General features: G+C 42.4%; 1 protein-coding gene across 1 annotated transcript in view; it reads right to left on the bottom strand.

Annotated features, from left to right (window-relative positions):
- Positions 1-18,573, bottom strand: part of PPM1E (protein phosphatase, Mg2+/Mn2+ dependent 1E) — a 174,478-nt gene that overhangs the window by 20,002 nt on the left and 135,903 nt on the right. Inside the window, exons 2-3 of the mRNA XM_004608626.2 lie at positions 9,535-9,653; positions 1,295-1,494 (exon numbers count right to left, since the gene is read on the bottom strand). Coding sequence (XP_004608683.2) covers positions 1,295-1,494; positions 9,535-9,653 — 319 coding nt within the window. The remainder of the gene's footprint in view (positions 1-1,294; positions 1,495-9,534; positions 9,654-18,573) is intronic.

Consider the following 18,573-nt stretch of genomic DNA (forward strand, 5'->3'; position numbering starts at 1 on the left):
GTTTGCCTTGCACGCAGCCAACCCGGGTTCGAATTCCAGCATCCCATATGGTCCCCCGAGCACCGCCAGGAGTAATTCCTCAGTGCATGAGCCAGGAGTGACCCCTGTGCATCGCCAGGTGTGACCCAAAAACCAAAAAAAAAAAAATGACAATGTGGAAAACATCTACTTCAAACAAAACACAATTAAGCGCTAAGGGAGGTGGGTCAGTGGAAAAGAGACATGTGGATACCCAGAACCACAAAAAGCCCAACAATATACATTTGCTTCCTTAAGCCATTAGCTCAAATTTGAGGCAAAAAGAAAATGAACCAAGTCAACAAACAGCATTAATGCCCTCACACCTGAGGTTAATCAGAAGAATAGCTTCTCATACAACAGCCAATTTTTGAGTTGCCCATATATGGGCCTGATAACGAGTGAAAAGAACACACTCAGTCTCTCTACCTTTGTAACAGACACACCGTTACCAGTCCTTCTGGTCAGACCTTGACAGTCAGCTAACATTCAAATTGAGCTGCTAGATGAAGGAAATACTGGGTTTTCTATACACTGACCACACTGTGACTTTTAAGTTATGGACTTAGAAAAAGAGGCATGTAACAGGCAAAGGGAAAAAATACTACTCCCTCCTGCATTCAACAGAAAAGAGAAGAGAAAGAGAACAAGAAAATGGTTAAAAATTGACAAGGCTCAGATGACCCAATTTGTCCTTCGTAGAGACGCATGAAATGTAATCCAGTTACATTCCTATCTCAAACATGAAGATTTAAAAAATGAAAATCACATGAAATTCAAAACACCGTCTCAACCCAAATGCTTTTAGGGTGCTGTGTTGCTTCAGCAATGCAGTAATATGGGAAAACTAAATAAATTATCATTTGATTACAAAGAGAGAGCTGCCTTTAAAAGACAGCTTTATTAAGCTATGCCAGGGTTGGCTTCTTTGGGTCATGTTTTTTACTTGGGTGTTTATAAAATAGCTCTGTAAAAGTTACACAAGAAACTTTTCACTTGCCTGCAACTGAGGGAACCTGAGTGACAGCAAGGATCAGAGGGACTCCATTTTCCAGTTCTGAACCATGTGACTGCATTAGCTATTCAAAACAACAAAACCCAAGAGTTCCTTGTCTATTGTGCAGTTCCAGCAAATGGGTGCCCCTCTGCTTCCGGGGCCCCTCCAACGTCTCAGAGACACTATGTGAAATATACTAGAAGTTTCCTTTGCAAACAGGCCCATGAAGGTGACCGTTTCGTTTTTAAATCGTGTTGACTCTTTCCAAGTGCCCTTTACCTCTAGGTTGAAGAGCATGTTAAAGTCAGGAATGCAGACATGTTTGTCCTCCATTTTCCTGCGCATGTTTTTGATGGCATGGATTGATGTCTCATAATAAAGCTGGGGTCTCCTGCGGAGAGGGAAGTCTTTCACCCAGCTGCAGCAAATATCATGTAGTTTGCTGAAGACAGATCGGGCCAATTTCACTGTCTCAATCTCTGTGAAAGAAACACAGAAACCCCCAATGAAGAGCCTGGTAAAACTGCTTTTCACTTGCCTGCTTGGTAAAGACAGAAGTGGGTCACCTTAGTCAAGCTCCTCTTAATAGAAGAAATTCCTCCTTATGAGAAGAGAAACACTGCTGCTAAAGAGAGAAAATGACAAGCTATCTGAAGAAACTCATCAGACAGCAGCTGCCACTAAGATCTTGCCTCGAGGAGAAAAACCTCTGGCCTGGGTTGGATCTGGCTCTATGCTGGATTCTCTTCCAGGCTGTGAGATGCTATCTGGTTGAGGGTCCTGGTGCCCTTGGGCTGGCTGCCACATTATCACCTGGAGAGAAGCCCCCAAATACCTACAGCACCAGGACTGAAATATGACCGGTGGCTGAGCTAATTAGAATATCAAAGAACTATGAAAATATCATATATTTACAAACTACAGGAGTAAGAATTTACCTTGATTATCATTTGTCTTTGTTCTCTCTTCTGATCTCTTCCTTTACCTCCCTCTAGTTCACTACCTTTTCTCTCCTATAATTGATCATAATGCAGAAGCAAATGATACATTTTATTTAATATTTCTATATCTTGTTGTTGCTGTTTGGGGGGCCACACCTGTGGTGTTCATGACTTATTCCTGGCTCTGTGCTCAGCAATCACTCTTGGCAGGACTCGGGAGACCATATGGAGTACTGGGAACTGAACCCACACTGGTTACATGCAAAGTAAGCACCCTACCTGCTGTACTATCTCTCTGGCTCAATTTTTTTTCTTGCTTTTTGGGTCACAACCGGTGATGCACAGGAATTACTTCTGGCGATGCTCAGGGGACCATATGGGATGCTGGGAATTGAACCTGGGTCGGCCTCGTGCAAGGCAAACGCCTACCCGCTGTGCTATCACTCCAGCCCTGGCCCAATATATTTTTAACTAAAGGATTTAGCCAATCATTTAAAGAATTCTGTCAGTAAGTTAACAAACACTGATTTAAATGTTTTATATATCTTGAAGGGAAAAAAAAACAAAACCCTTAAATTTTGTCTCTGTGTGTGACCCTACAAAGAATAAGTGGTGAGAGGCTAGGGAGACCACTGACCAGGCTGCACAGGCTGGCCTGGGTTCAGTCTTGAGCACGATTACTGCGTGGTTCCCCAAACACAACCAGGAGTGACCTTCGAGGACTGAGCAGGAGTTGTCACTGAGCACGGCCAGCTATGACCCAAAAAAACAATAAAAGAAATAGAGAAGGTTGGAAAGCTGTCTTGAAGGGCTGGATCTAATGCTTTGCATGTAGAAGCCCAGGTTCAATTCCTGGCACCATGTGGGACCCCCGAGCTCCCAACAGGAGTAATCTCGCCCCCTCCCCGCCACAGGGACATGTACAGCACAAAAACAGAAAAGGAAAGTGTGAAAGGATTCTTTACTATAAAGTCTGCTACCTGGGCTGGAGCCATCGTACAGCTGGTAGGGTGCTTGCCTTGCAGGCAGCTGACCTGGGTTCAATCCCCCGCACCCATGTGGTCCCCTGAAGCCTGCCAGGAGTTATCCCTGAGCACAAACCCAGAAGAAAGCCCTGAGCACCGGTGAGTGTGACCCAAAAATCAAACAGTAAAGTAAGTGTTGTTACTTGACCAAATAAATGAAGTAGACTAGCTGACTTCTGACTCTGACTCATACCCCTCACAGAATGGACAGTGAGTCTGTTAATTAGTGGAACTAAATGGAACTAAAGAGACTGTGTCTCACTGTCTCACATTTGTTTCTCTGCTCATTTATCTTTTTCTTCTGAGGTCACATTTGGCAGTACTCAGACTACTCCTGGGCCTGTGCTCAAGTGTTAACTCCCAGTGGTGTTCAGGGGACCACGAAGTACGAGGGATCAAATCCTCGACTCCTATATGCATGTGTTCAGCCTCTTGAGTGTTCTCTCTGGCCCTTTACATTATTCCCCCCCCCCGAAAATTGTCTATTGAAATGCAACTACTAAAATAACCTGGGGAGGTCTTTCCTAAGGTCAGGTTTTAGAGGCTCCTCCTACATACTTAAAATAAAATTTTTTTTCCTGTACTAAATCACATATAGTTTGTAACAGCATGAGAATGTGTGTGCCAGACGGGCAATGGCTATGCATGCCTCCTTAATCCAGAACACAAATCCCAGTTCAGAGAGACTTGATGTTCGGGAACAGTCTGGAACTTAAGATTCCCTTTTATTTATTTCTATTCTTCTTTGCTCTGTCTGCCTCAGTAGTCTGTGATTACACTTATCTATGTTCTTATTCAGAATTCCTTGAAAAAATAATCTTTTAGTTTATTAGCCTTTCTCATGGTTGGTACTCCTCCCCCTCCCCCGCCAGCCTTTAGATAAGCCACAGTGACTTTGTTCCCTTAATGTTTTCCTATGACCAAAAATCAAGGTTACATTTGAAAGAGGGAAATGGCACTAATAAAACGTGACAAGGTGTGCACAAGAGGGAAACTGAGGCCAGCAGGAAACCCAAGAGTTTGAGTGTTCCGAGAACCTTCTGTGGCCTCCCCTCGTCTCTTTTAAAGCAGCATTTGCCGAGGTGCTTGTAGCCAGCAACTACCTATCTGTAACTTTCCCACCCGTGTGGTCTCTGACTTGGGGTATATTTTTAACTTTACCTAACAAACACTTGTAAAACCATTAAGTGAATTCAGAAGAAAAGTCTGAGGGAGAATAAGGTGGGATGAAACAGACAAATAAAAAATAGTAATGATTAGGATGGTACCCATACTCCCAAATAATGCAAACCACCATGAATCATTCATTGGCTTGAGTATCACTCTCAGATGACCAGTAGTTTACTAGTTACACAGTTATTTACATTTAACTGAAATTAGATTTAAAATTCAGCATTTGGTTCAGATTAGCTGTTTCAGTGCTCATGAACTACGTGTGGCTGAAGGCTGCCAGAGTGAATAATGCAGGGAGAGAACATATTAAACTGACTAGTGGAAGCAGGACCATCTTTGAGAATAAACCTCTAGACTGTTCCATTGTCCCTCTTGTCCTAGTGGTTCCCGCCTTTCTGTTCCCATTTTCAATATCTATTAATGCAGCACTCCACACACTGCCATAATAACTTTTCTTTGTGGAGGGTCATAAAGAAAAGTTGTGTTCCAGAGTGCTCCAGAGTGCTCCAGAGTGGCTCATCAGATCTGGGAAACCCTAGTGTCAGAGATGGGACCCAGCATCCCACGTGCTTCTGCTGCCCCAGAGCTATGAAACCTAACATAGCTCCATCTCTGAGCCCTCAGTGAATAATGTATATGGTTAGCTGCCATATTCTATGTCTCTGGAACGTTACACAAAGAGAACAAGCTATCAGGATCCCAGGGCTGTTCTACAATCCACACTCTTCATGTCTGAGACTGTGTATACTATGTCTTAATTGTTTTTGGTTAGCTATACTTCAGTGTCTGGCAGACAGAAGGGACTTAATTGATGTTTATTAATAACTTAATATGTAAGCTGTTATATAAATTAAATATCCACAAAGATATTAAAAAGATTTGTAACCTCAGTTGTCTATTCTACTTTGCTAACCTATTTATCTAATAGTGCTATAACTCTTTTCAAATGTTTGTAATTTTGTAATATGTTCTAACACAAGGCAATTAGTTTTTCCACCTATTATTCATAATTCTAAAAGATAACGGGCCAGGGATGTGGCTCACTGGAAGAGCACATGCCTAGTGAATGTGAGACCTAGGGTTCAATGCCAGTATGGCAAAAATGAAAACGTCAGTGGGTAGTTTGACATATTTTGTTCCCAATGAACCTGCTCATTATACCTTGCCAAGTATGGGTAGGTGAGTGGGTGGGGGGGGAGGTGAGGCTCTGTTGCTGTTGTTTGAGGGAAGACAATTAATTTATAGATGAATGGAGGGGAATGACAGCTAAACAAATTAGCTTTTCCTATTGAATCTTATCCAGGAACAAGTTATAATTCTGTAATTATATTTTAACAGGGGTCCTTTCTTTTTCTTAATTTATTCTTAGTTTGTCTTTTTGCTATTAGAGTCAGAACTTTGTTTTAATCTGTTGTTTGCCACCTAGCAAACATCCCTTTCTACTAAAAAAATATTTCCTTCTCTATATTCAATCTCTGTGCATCTAGGGGTAAAACATGTGATTCGTATCTAGGCAATTAGAGAATCACATTCCTCTGGTCACAGTGATTGGTTCAGGAATTGGATAAACCGAGCTGAGCTGATTCAAGTGAATCCTGTGACTTGGGTAAGAGCAACTGAGTAAAGTTACTCTTCTTTTCCTGCTTGATTTGAACCTGGGCAGCTGAAGACCTGGTGCTCCTAGCAGTCATCTTGCCAACACATGGAGCCTGAAAACAAATCAGAATGAGAGTACAGATGAGAGATGAAGAAATGCTAGACTCTAATGGCACATGTCAGTGTTATCATCATGTGACATCATGTGAAGAAGCCTTGAACACCTCATTAGTCTTACCTTGAAAAGCAGTCAATAAATTCTGTTTTGCTGAAGCCACTATGAGTAGTGTTAGTGGTCACTTACAACCAGAAAATCATGATATACATACATTAAACATAAATGCAGTATTTTTGGTTTGAAACAAGCATTGTTCAACAGTGACCAGGGCATATCCACCCAGTTCTAATTTTTAAAGTATACTTTTAAAAGTAGGAGTGGCTATTATAGATATCAAATGCACTTTCTTTGGGAAGTGTTTTCTTTTATCTTCTGACCTTATAAGCTATAATCTATAATGTATTATGCCAATAAACTTCCCAATAATCTTGTTTTCTTCCACTGCTATTTCCCTATCACAGGCTAAGGATATGGCAGACCCTAAATGAAATACTCATCGAATGAACTGATCATTATGTTCAATCTACAATGATTTCATTAAAGACTTTTATACTGGAGCCAGGAGATAGTACAGGGCCTGTGCCTGATCCTGGTTTGATCCCCAGAATCACATGGCCCCTCAGCACCACCAGGGCTGCCTGCTGGGCCAAGCACCACCTCATCTTTAGGCCTTAGCACTGAACCACCAGCCTGATTGGCTGAAAATTACCAAGAATGATCCCCCAAGCCCCTGAAAACCACTTGGGAGTCACAAAAAAAAAAAAAAAAGAAAAAAGATGTTTTTACACTATTAATATTCATTTGCATGTTTACTGGTATCTTAAGCAGGTTTTAGTGATTATGTTATGCAAGATTTCCTTCTTGTCTATACAACTTGGTGATTCATTTATTGGGGGGTGGGGCAGCGTTGCGGCCACACCTGACAATGGTCATGCTAACTCTTGATTCTGTGTGGTATTCAGGGCAGTGGGGAAGGGTGGGTGTCATACAGATTGCTGGGGATTGAACCCTGGTCACCCATGTGCAAGGCAAACGCCCTACCCACTGTACTATCTTCCGGCCCCAACCAGAAATTTATCTTAAAAGGCACTGGAATGATCAGTTTTTGGTTGTTCACTTGTGGAATTACCTCTTTTTGTCCTTTAAAGAAGATGGTTCCTTGACAATTTTCTCAATCGCTTTCTTCTTCTCAGGTAAAGTTTGTTAATTTATATTTTTCTAGAAAATATCCAGGTTTTCAAATTCATTTGCACAAAATTCTCATAATTCTCTTTATCTCCTCTATATTAGCAATAATTTTCCCTTTCTCATTTTTCATTTTTCACATTGGAATATTTCTCTCTCTCTTTCTTGCTCTCTCTCTCTCTCTCTTTTGGCTTCTTGGGTCACACCCAGCAATGCTCAGGGGTTACTCCTGGCTCTGTGCTCAGGAATTACTCCTGGCGGTGTTTGGGGGACCATATAAGATGCCAGGGTCTGAACCCTGGTCAGCCAGGCCACGTGAAAGGCAAACACCCTACCAGCCGTATTACCACTCTGGCCCCTACACTGGAATATTTCGAATTGGTTTCAAATTGTCTGGACAGAATTTATATCTGATAAACTAATATGTCCTAACAGATGAGAGATGATATAAATGTCAAAGGAATGTTAAGTTAGGTTTTGGGTTTTTTTTGGTGGGGGGCCAAATCCAGCAATACTCAGGGCTTACTCCTGTCTTTGCACTCAAGAATCACTCCTGGCAGTGCTTGGGGGATACCACATATTGAACCCAGGTTAGGTGCATGCAAGGCAAACGCCCTACCCCCTGTACTATTGCTCTAGCTCCTAGGAATGTTTTGAAAGTTTGATTTAGGAAACAAGCTAATAAGCTAATACAACATTCCCTGAGATTCCTTGTGCAACTTTCACTTCTTTGGTAAAATAGATTAAGGACTTGTAAATGGTTTATAGTTATAATAGATCTTTCTGAACCAACAGCCATGGCATAGGCACCTACATAGGTAAACTCTTGGAAAAATACAGTCACAATGACCAAGAAGAAAAATCCTTCAGGGCTGGTCACCTAAATAGTAGAGCACTTGTCTAGCATGTCTGAGTCTCCTGAGTCCCATCCCTGGCACCTCACTGCCCACTCTATGTGCACCTATGCTTCGTGGTCCCTGAAAAATCAAAAGAAAAGAAAAACCCTATGTTTCAAGTTCACTGTGTTAGGGGGAGTCAAGAAATTCTTGCAAGGTCCACACTCTGGGCAACGCTTCAATTCTGCTAGGCTAAGTAGTCTTTTGCAGGGTGATGTACACAACACTAACATAGAAATAATTGCTGCTTGGAAAGGAAAAATAAAATTGAAAAAGGATGAGAAGAAAATTGTCCTAAGGTAGCAGTCCACCCCCTCACAGCTGTACGTGACTCATCAGTCGTTAATGTCACTGTATGAGCTGCAGCTGAGTCAGCCGCCACGCTGCCCTGGCTGCACCAGGCAGAACGTCACCACCCTCAGGCTCTCGGCCCAGGGTCTGACCCAGGCTTCGGCACCACAGGGAAGGCCGGTGCTGTAGAGCAGGATCCAGCCAGCCGGACTCCGGGACAATTCTTTTCCTGTGAATCAATTACTCTCGCTATAAACAAGCAGAGGAACTGCTTCCTTGCCAATTTTCTGTTCAAAAAAATGGCCTAGAGAAATAATGGAAAAACAAGGCTGTTTACTTCTATCTGTTTCACATTCTCTGAAACCAAGCTACTCGGATTCATTAATAGATGCGTCGCTCCTTGTGTACCAGGTCTAGAGGCAAAAAGCTTAAAATAGAACAGAATGAGGCATCGAAATTCCTTCGTTTTGAGTAGCAATTCCCTAATTTTCACAAAAGTCAGTATTTCTTTTAAAATGGACAAATATGTAAAGCCTGGTACATAAATATGGCTTCATTAATAAAAGTCTCACAATTTGCATAGAAATAAGTAGTACCATGATCAATGCAATTAACTATAAAAGGTTTTAATTACTGGCTGATGCAAATTTCATAAAATTAATAAGAGAGTTTTGTTACAAATGATTGATATGTTTCTGTTTGGGAGCCTGCACCCAGCAGTGCTCAGGGGTAGCACTAGGGGTGCGTGGGGCTCTGTGGGACCACGGCTTCAGGCCCCCGCTGCCTGCATGCAAAGGATGAGATACCCATAAGCCAGCTCCCCAACCTAACTGGGTTTTCAAACTAAACTAGAAAGTTCTTTTCTTTCTTTTCAGTGTCAGAGACCAAAAGCAGGGTCTCACACACGCAAGGTACACGGTCTGCCAACGAGCCACGTCCCTGGTGCCAGGCTAAGAATTTTAAGTAGGCTTTGCTGAAATGCTCCCTTCCTTCACTCACCTTTTCTTTCCTGTCTTCTCATTCCTCACTTTCCTCTGTTTATCTAGTTCTTATTTATGCTAATGTCCTGTTAGTCTCCTACTCCGTATCCCTTTTCGTTTCCTAAACTTACATGTAGTTTTCTCTTCTTTCCTTCTATTGGCTTACATTTTTTGTTGCACTGTTTTCTTGTGACCACTATTAAATTGGCCAGTGGACAAACAGGTAATTAGGCTGAGAATTATGCAGGCATTTTCTGTGGCTTCCTCTAGATGAAAACTTTTATACTGGACAAATAACGTAGACAGGTACGCACCCACTGTCCCTTCTGTGCCATCTGTTTCTTTTGAGATGTAATGTGCAGACAGATCACTCTGAAGGACTTCATCTGATGTGGCTCTAGCTAAAGCAGCAGCCAAAAAGGAAGGGCAATTACTGAAAGAGAAAAAACCAAAAGCCTATTTTCAGCGAGAATTAGGAAATATTACATTAACATTATTAACCTTGGGGCTGGAGACACAATCCAGCGGGCAAAGTGTTTGTCTTGCGAGTGGCCGACCCAGATTTGCCCCCTGCATCCCACGTGGTCCCCTAAAGTCCCACCAGGAATGATCCCTGAGAGCAGAGCCAGGAGTAAGCCCTGAGCACTGCTGGGTGTGACCCCAAAACAAAAGCAAAACAACATTAACCTTGTCTCAAAACAAAATTGTACTTTAGATAATATTTAGCACACTCTTTACTGAGAATATTATTTGCTAGTCACTTTGATAGCCACTGTGAATATTATGTGAATAAAACACTTACATGGTCACGGACATAATGGGGACATCATCGTTACAGAACAGTATGGGATCACTGAAAACTGGGATAAGTTTTATGATGAGTGGTCAAGCAGAACTGGTTATGGATATCTTGAACATTAAGACTCAACCTTAGAGGAAGTGAAGAATGGGCTGGGAAAGAAACCATGACATGAAATGACTAAATTAAAATTTACTGGGGCCAGAGAGTGAGAACAATAGGCAAGGCATTTCCTTGCATGGGGCTAACCAGGGTTAGATCACTGGCACCCCACAGGGTCCTCAGACAGAACCTTTTCCCTGAGCAGAGCCATGAGTACCCCCTGAGCACAGGAAGGTGTGGCCCAAACGTCCCCCTACCACACCCCCACAATTTTTTTACTGACAAGTTGCGGGGTGGGGGGTGGAAGAGAGGAGAGAAAGAGAGAGAGAGAGGAGAGAGAGACAGAGACAGGGACACACACACACACACACACACACACACACACACACACACACAGAGTAAGGGCTAAGCACTTGCTTTGCATGCAGCTGACCCTAGCAACCCATCTGGTCCTCCAAGCACTGTCAGGGTCACTTCTAAGCACAGAGCTAGAACAGCCCCTGAACACCACTAGATGTGGCCCAGTAAAAGAACAGACAAATACTGACTGAAATGTTTATTAGGGGGGCTGGAGTGATAGTATAGCAGTTAGAGGGTTTGACGTGCATGTAGCTGACTCAGGTTCGATCCTCGACTTCCCATATGGTTTCCCAAGGACAGCCAGGAGTAATTCCTGAATGCAGAGCCAGGAGTAACCCCTGAGCACCGCTGGATGTGACCCCAAAAAAGCAAGAAAAAAAGTATACTGTGGTAAGTTTTATAAAGGAAACAAATAGGATATAGTGACCAAGAATAAAAGAGAGGGAGGGGTACCAATGTGGAATGATCAGGAGTGCCATTCCTTGAAAGGTGAGAAATATTCAGTTATGTGGGAGTAAGGAAGTTGGGAGAGAATATGTCAAATGGAGAAAATATTCTATAGAAAAACCCTTTCTAAAAGCTACCGCTAAACAGGGCCTGAGAGATAGTACAGCAGGTACGGAAGACACTTGCACAGCAGACTGAGGTTTGATCCCTGGCACCCCATATGGTCCTCCAAGATATGGGTTTAAAAAAAAAAGCTAAACTAAAACAAAATGAAGTCCAAAAGAAGATGTGAGATGAAGGATATGCTGGGAACAAAGTGCCAGGGAATCAGTCAAAGGGATAAGCCAATGGACCTCTGGACCTTTAGACCACAGTAAGGAATTTATATTTCATTTAGAGTGTAATAGAAAGTCAGTAAGAATTATCAGCATGCTGGCTTATTCTTTCACTCTGGGGAAGCCTGTGTTCTCTCTTAAAGTTTTTTACTTCCTTTTTTTTCCACTCTCTCTCTCTCTCTCTCTCTCTCTAAGTTCTCACATCTCTCTAAGTAAATTTCTTTATTTCACTTTTTAAAAATGTGAACAAAGGTCCAAAGAGATAGTGCAGTAGACAAGGCAAGGCATGTGCCTTGCATGCAACTAATGCAGTTAACTGTGATTTGAATCCCCAGAACCTCCTATGCCAGGAGTGATCCCTGAGCACAGAACCAGGATTTATACCAAGTATTGCAAAAACCAAAAAGAAAATATAAAAATAAAATTGTGAGCAAGACACTAGTATAATCAGATATATTAATTAAAACATCCTTTAGGGGCCAGAAAGATAGTACCCATGTGGTCCCTGAGCACCGCCAGGAGAGATTCCTGAGTGCAGAGCCTGATTACCCTGAGCATGCCAGGTGTGCCCCCTACCCCAAGAAAACAAAACAAACAAAAATAATAAATGAACACTTTTGGGAGCCAAGACTGTTTGAAGGGCTGTAATGCATGCTTTGCATGTGAGAATCCTCGGTTCAATAGATCTCTAGCACCTCACAGTCCTCTGAGCACCACTGTAAAGTGATCCCTGAGCACTAAAATGGGAGTAACTCATAAGCAACATTGGCTACAACAAAAGTAAAATCAAATATTAATTTGACAGTGAAAGATATGGGCTGGTGATAGAGCAAATATGTTACCTGTGTAGGTCCCTGGGTTTAATCCCTGATACAAAAAAAACCAAAAAAACAAAAAAAACAATCACTTTGTTTCAAAAGAAATTAGAAAGAGTAAGGATGGATGCAGGCAGACAATAAGGATATGAATTGTAATCCTGGTGATATTTTTTTAAAGTATATTTTGGGGGCCAGCATGTAGCAGGCTTGTTTTATGCACAGCCAACCCGGATTCAATCTCCGGCATCCCATATGGTCCCACAAGTCTGCCAGAGTGGCCCCTGAACACAGAGCCACAGTAAACTCTGAGCACCACTAGGTGTGGCCCAAAACTAAAACCAGACCTAAAAAGAAAAGGTATTATTTTGGAGAAAGAAAATATAAAAGTTGCTGATAACTGAATGTTGAGGTGAGAGAGAGAAAAGAATTAAGGTTGAATTGTAGTTCAAACAACTAGGTGAATAGCGGCACCCAGATGAAGAAAGGTGGAGAACAGGTTTGTGGAAAAATGGGGTAAAGTAGAAAAGCTCAAGTGAACATGTTAAGCTGGAAGCATCAGTATTCTAGAGGAGGTGTTAAGTGATTAATTAGATTTTCTGGTGGAGAGGCTCAGATATGCTAGAAAATTTAGCGGTCATGGATATCCAGATGGGCATTTAAAACAACACGGAAGAGATAACACAGGGAGAAAACAAATTAATATGGAAAAGTGACTTCAAGTGTTTTCCTTCTTTTTGGAATTGGAAGGTTACATCTTATAATATGCTGGGAACTACTGGGGAAGGGAGTTCATTTTTTTCATCAGTCACTAAATTTTCAAATCCATACTTAACTGGGACAGGGAGAGTATGCAGTGGTAGAGTGCATGCCCTGTATGTGGCAGGCCCTGAGTTGACTCTGCACTGCAAAAAGGGCAGGGGTGGGGGGATGGAAAACAGAAAAAGGAAGGAAGAAAGGAAAGGAGGGAGGGAGGGAGGGAGGGAGGGAGGGAGGGAGGGAGGGAGGGAGGGAGGGAGGGAGGGAGGGAGGGAGGGGGAAAGAAATTGTACTTAAAAAATGCAAATCAGAAGCACCATGAGCTACCACTACACTTCTGGAAAAGTGTTCTATATAATAGACTGGAAACAAAAGTTGGCAAGAGAGTGGAGAAAAAGGTACAGTGGTGATGGGAATGCAAATTAATAGTCTCTATGGAAAACAAGAGGAAAATTCCATGCAAAACTAAAACTGAAAAGTCCATATGATCCAGCAATACTCCTTTGGATAAAAGGCATTTATCTAAAGGATATTAAAACACTAAGTCAAAAGTATATTTGCACCTCTTTATTCATTGCAGCATTATTTACAGTAGCCAAAACACAGAATCAACCCAAAGACCCACTGAAAGATCACTGGATAAACACGTTGTAATATATACATATATATGCATATATATATATACATATACACACACACTCAAAGTGATCATAAAAAATAAGTCATTTTTAAGAAGATGAAATTGTGCTTTTCTCATCATGGGTGGCACAAGATATGACTGCTAAGCAAAATAAGTTAGGACATGATTTTATTATTTATTTATTTGGAGGGGTTCTACCCCCCAGAGTGTTCAAGGGCAGTTCCTGGCCTTGTATCCAGAAGACCATATATTTGAACTCCAGCTAAAGAGGGTCACAGCTGCAGCAGGCTGCATGCAAAATGAGTGCCTTATCACCTCTGACCCCAGGAAGTGGTTCTAAGTGACTTGAAGTTACCAGATTTTATTCATATATGGAATATAAATAACCAAAGCAGACAGATAAAAACACAGTAAAAATGACTGGTTTTTGGGGGGTGGGGAGTGTTGAGCCTCGCAAGCTACCCGGTGGTGTATTCGATATGCCAAAAACAGTAACAAGTCTCACAATGGAGACGTTACTAGTGCCCGCTCGAGCAAATCAATGAACTGGACAACAGTACCACAGTGTTGTCCTATCGATAACTCTGGCCTCTAAAAATGACTTTTAAGCTCTATGTAATATACAGTGGTTACCTGAGGGAAAGGGGAAGGGTCTGGGGAAAAGGGGGAAAGTGGTTCACTTAATAATCTGATGTCACTGGAGCTCTGAGAGTGATGAGACTTATATGCATACAAAGGGTAAAATAGCATTTCCTACATTTTACAGTATTGGAACCTAATAATAAACCAATAAAATTGTGTTTAAAAGAAGAAAACAAAATTGTAGGGCCAGAGAGATGACACGGGGGTTAATGAAGGCTTTTGTCTTGCATGTGGCTGATTTGGGTTCAGTCCCTGACACTGCATACGGTCCCTGACACCACCAAATGTGATCCCTCAGCACCACTGTGTGTTGGTCCTACTCCTAGTCACCCCTGCAAATCTGTACCTGAAGAATCTTTCCTCACTATGACCTTGACCTCAGATCCAAGCCTGATGCTATAATGGGTGAAATTCTGGGAGATGTAGAGGAGAGGGTGAGGTTTACATGGGGGAGGTTGTGAATAGTCTGGACAGGACAGACTGGAGCAGGTTATCTAAAAGAGACCCTAGCAATATTTCTAGGTGTTAAGAACCTAATCAAGGGGCTGGAGTGATGGTACAGTGGGTAGGGTGCTTGCCTTCCATGCTGCTGACCAGATTCAATCCCCGGCATCCCATATGGTTCCCTGAGCCTGTCAAGAGTGATTCCTGAGTGTAGAGCCAGGAGTAACCCCTGAGCATCTCTGTTTATGGCCCAAAAAGAAAAAAAAAATGTTGGGTGCTTGTGAGGTTGTAGAGAGAGTACAGCAGGTAGGGCACTTGCCTTGCAAGCTGAAACAGGACTCAGGTTTAATCCCTGGCACCCCATATCCAGAGCACTGCCAGGGGAAATCCCTGTGCACCCCACCCAGGGTGGCCCAACAACAAAACAAAAGTTGGGTGGGACCGTTATGTAAATTTTTTAAATAGTGCTGGTATTACTTAAAAATAGGGTGCAATAATTATGTGGTAGTGATGATATGTGGTGAAATATGATAAAATGTGGCAACAGTCACGTTATATGACTTCTGAGGTTTGGTCATAAAAGATTAGACTTCTGGCCTTCTCTCTTCCTCCTCCTTCCTCTCTCAGCCCTGCATTCTCTCTCTCCAAACGGTTGCTCTAGCCCTGCTGTGACTAATCAAAATTCCTGTCCCAGGGCTCCAGAGTAATACTGGCTGTGGCCCCTACAAAAATCATGACCAAAAAGAAAACAAGAGTACCTGACTTCTAAATTTCTGGTTAAAATAGTGTTCTGGTAAGCGTACTAAGTTATGACTTAATGGCATGTTTTGCTAAGTACACAGCCTGTAGCGTTATTAACACAACACATTTAGAAGTTCAGTAGAAGACAAGGAACATGTGACTACTGAAAAGAAACAGCAAGATAATGGGGCGGGGGAGGGCAGGGGGTCATGCTCTGGTGGCCGAGGCCCTGGGTCAAGCACCAGCACCAGATGGCCCCCTGAGCACTGACAGGTGTACCCACTGGAGGTGCTCTGAACCATGCAGGGTCCAAGCAGCACGAGGTCCTCAGCCCAAGAATTGGACCATTCTGTCAGGTTATCAGCATTCCCTGGGCTCTTGAGCATTGTTTTGGAGCCCCCCCCCCAAAAAAAATGAATGAATGAAATAGCAAGATAAATAAAAGGAAAATCAAGAGAATACTTAAAGGCCCAATCATGTCAATTCTGTTGAGAAGTAAGAACAGGGGAAAGACAGCAGGTCTGACTTTGGGGGGAGAAACTCCAAACAATAATAGTGAGTTTTTTGTTGAAATATTGAATGTAATCAAAGTAAAGAGAAAGTAAAGTGAAATGTATCAGCTACACAGGCGGGGTGGGGGGTTGTGGGGAGGTTTACTGTGGTTCTTGGTGGTGGAATATGTGCACTGGTGAAGGGATGGGTGTTTGAGCATTGTGTAACTGAAACTAAAGCCTGAAAGCTTTGTAACTTTCCATTTCCACATGGTGATTCAATTAAAAAAAAAAAAGAACGGGAAAGAAACAGATACTGAATTGATAAAAATGTGCCTTCCCAGGTGCGGCCCTGAGCACCACAGAGCCTTAGCACCACACAGTGTGGCCCCTTAACAAATAAAAGAAAGTGAAAAAGACAACTCACAAAAGGGCAGAAAATTTCTGTCAATCATTTATTTTATGAGGGACTGGTATCCTTCTTACATAAAAACAATCCAGTGGAAAAACTGGCAAAGGGGCCAAAAAGGTTCTTTCCCCACGAAGACATGCAAATAACCCATAAGTTCATGAAAGCTGTTCAACATCACCATCACTACAAAATCTTGCTAAGCAAAATCAAGATGGTGCCATTTCACAGTCTCAGCGACTGGTGTGGGCTGATAGAGTTGCTCAGCGGGAAGCTGGCAGTGCCCGAGAGAGATCTTGGAGTTTGATCTCCAGCACCATCCCCTGAGCTAAGTGCTGTGTGGGAGCTCCAGGGACACAAGAGTGTGTGACCTCCATTCAAAAGAACAAAAGCAATCAGTGCTGGTGTGGTTGTGGGGAAAAGGGATGCTCTTTCACTGCTGGTTGGAACGCCAACTGATCCAGCCTTTCTGGAAAACAATACGGGCAGTCCTTCAAAAACTAGAAATTGAGCTTCCATATGACCCTGCAATACCACTTCTGGGAATATATCCTGAGGGTGCAAAAAAAGCACAGGAGAAATGACATCTGCACCTATATGTTCATTGCAGGACTGTTCACAGTAGACAGAATCTGGAAACAACCCAAGTGCCTGAAAACAGACGACTGGTTAAAGAAGCTTTGGTACATCTACACACTGGAAAGCAGCTGTTAGGAGAGATGAAGTCATTAAATTTGCTTATAAGTGGATGGACATGGAGAGTATCATGTTAAGTGAAATGAGTCAGAAAGAGAGGGACATACATAGAAGGACTGCACTCATTTATGGAATATAAAATAATATGAGATGGACACCCAAGGACAGTAGACACAAGGGTCAGGAATACTGCCCCATAATCGGAAGCCTGTCTCATGAGCTGGGGAAGAAGGCAGCTGGAATAAAGAAGGGATCACTAAGTCAATGATGGTTGGAGGAATCATTCGGGATGAAAGATGTGTGCTGAAAGTAGAAAAAGGACCAAACAGGATAACCTTTCAGTGTCGGAATTACAAACCATAATGCCAAAAGTAGAGAGAGAGAGAGTAGGGGGGAAATTGTCTGCCAAAACTGTATCTCATGGTGATTTAATAATAAGAAATTTAAAAAAAAAAGTGTGTGACCTCTGGTGTCTGAACCAAGAGTGTCTGAGCACTGTAACTCTGACAGTATGCACTCCCTGATGAGCCCCACAGCAAGTGTGCAACCACTCTGAGTACTGCAACCAAGTGCCTGGCTATTGCAATGGCAATAATGAAGGGAGAGGGAACATTTAATTTTTTTTAAAGAAGGAAAAGTAAGAACAGTGGCAGCATCCATATGGATAAAGGGGCACTGTGGGTGAAAGACACCTGCTTTGAGGGTGTCTTTAAGTGCTAAACATAAAGTTGATCTATTGCCCAGCAATTCAACTCAAATGTATACCCAAGAGAAAAACATACATTAGAACAAAATGTACATAAATATTCATAGCAGTATTGTTCTGCATAGCAAAAAGAAAAACAACCCAATGTTTACTAAGAATAATGGATATATACAATGTAGTGTTATTGTACAATGGAGTACAATTCAGCCATAAAAGGAATTGAGAGATGCTACAAAAGGGATAAGCCTTAAAAAAAATTCTGTCTTCTTTTTGGGCCACAAACGGTGATGTTCAGGGGTTGCTCCTGTCTACTGCACTCAGGAATCACTCCTGGCAGTGCTTGGGGGATCAGAGGGGATACCAGGTATTAAACTCAGATCAGCTATGTGAAAGGCAAATGCCCTACCTGCTTCATTATGGTTCCAGTCCTAAATCTTAACACTTTTATAGCAAATGATAGAAGCCAGTAACAAAACGCAATTTGCTGTCATTTTTATGAAAAGTCCAAATGAAGCAAATTTCTAGAGAAAGTGTATAGGAGGATAACCTAGTGGATAGTGGAGTGAGGGATGAATGGAATAATTGCTAATGATTCTCTTTCAGGAGTAACAAAGAGGTTCTAAATCTTAGACTGTATTAGGATGTCCAATTTTGAACATACAAAAATCAAGTTAAGGGGGGCCAGAGTGATAGTACAGTGGGTAGGGCATTTGCCTTGCACGTGGCCAACCCGGGTGTGACCCTCGGCATCCCCTATGGTCCCCTGAGCACCACCAGGAGTAATTTCTGAGTGCAGAGCCAGGAGTAATCTCTGAGCATCACCGTGTGTAACCCCAAAAAGCCAAAAAGTAGGTAACTTAGGGGGTGTGTTTTTGAGGCTGGCAGTGTGCAGGGGTCACCTGTGGTGGTGCTCAGTGGGGCAAAGGAATGTCAGGGAGTTGAGCAGTAGGCTAGGCACATGGCAAGC

The sequence above is a fragment of the Sorex araneus genome, chromosome 3 (genome assembly GCF_027595985.1).
Source record: "Sorex araneus isolate mSorAra2 chromosome 3, mSorAra2.pri, whole genome shotgun sequence".
In the NCBI taxonomy this organism is placed as follows: domain Eukaryota; kingdom Metazoa; phylum Chordata; class Mammalia; order Eulipotyphla; family Soricidae; genus Sorex; species Sorex araneus.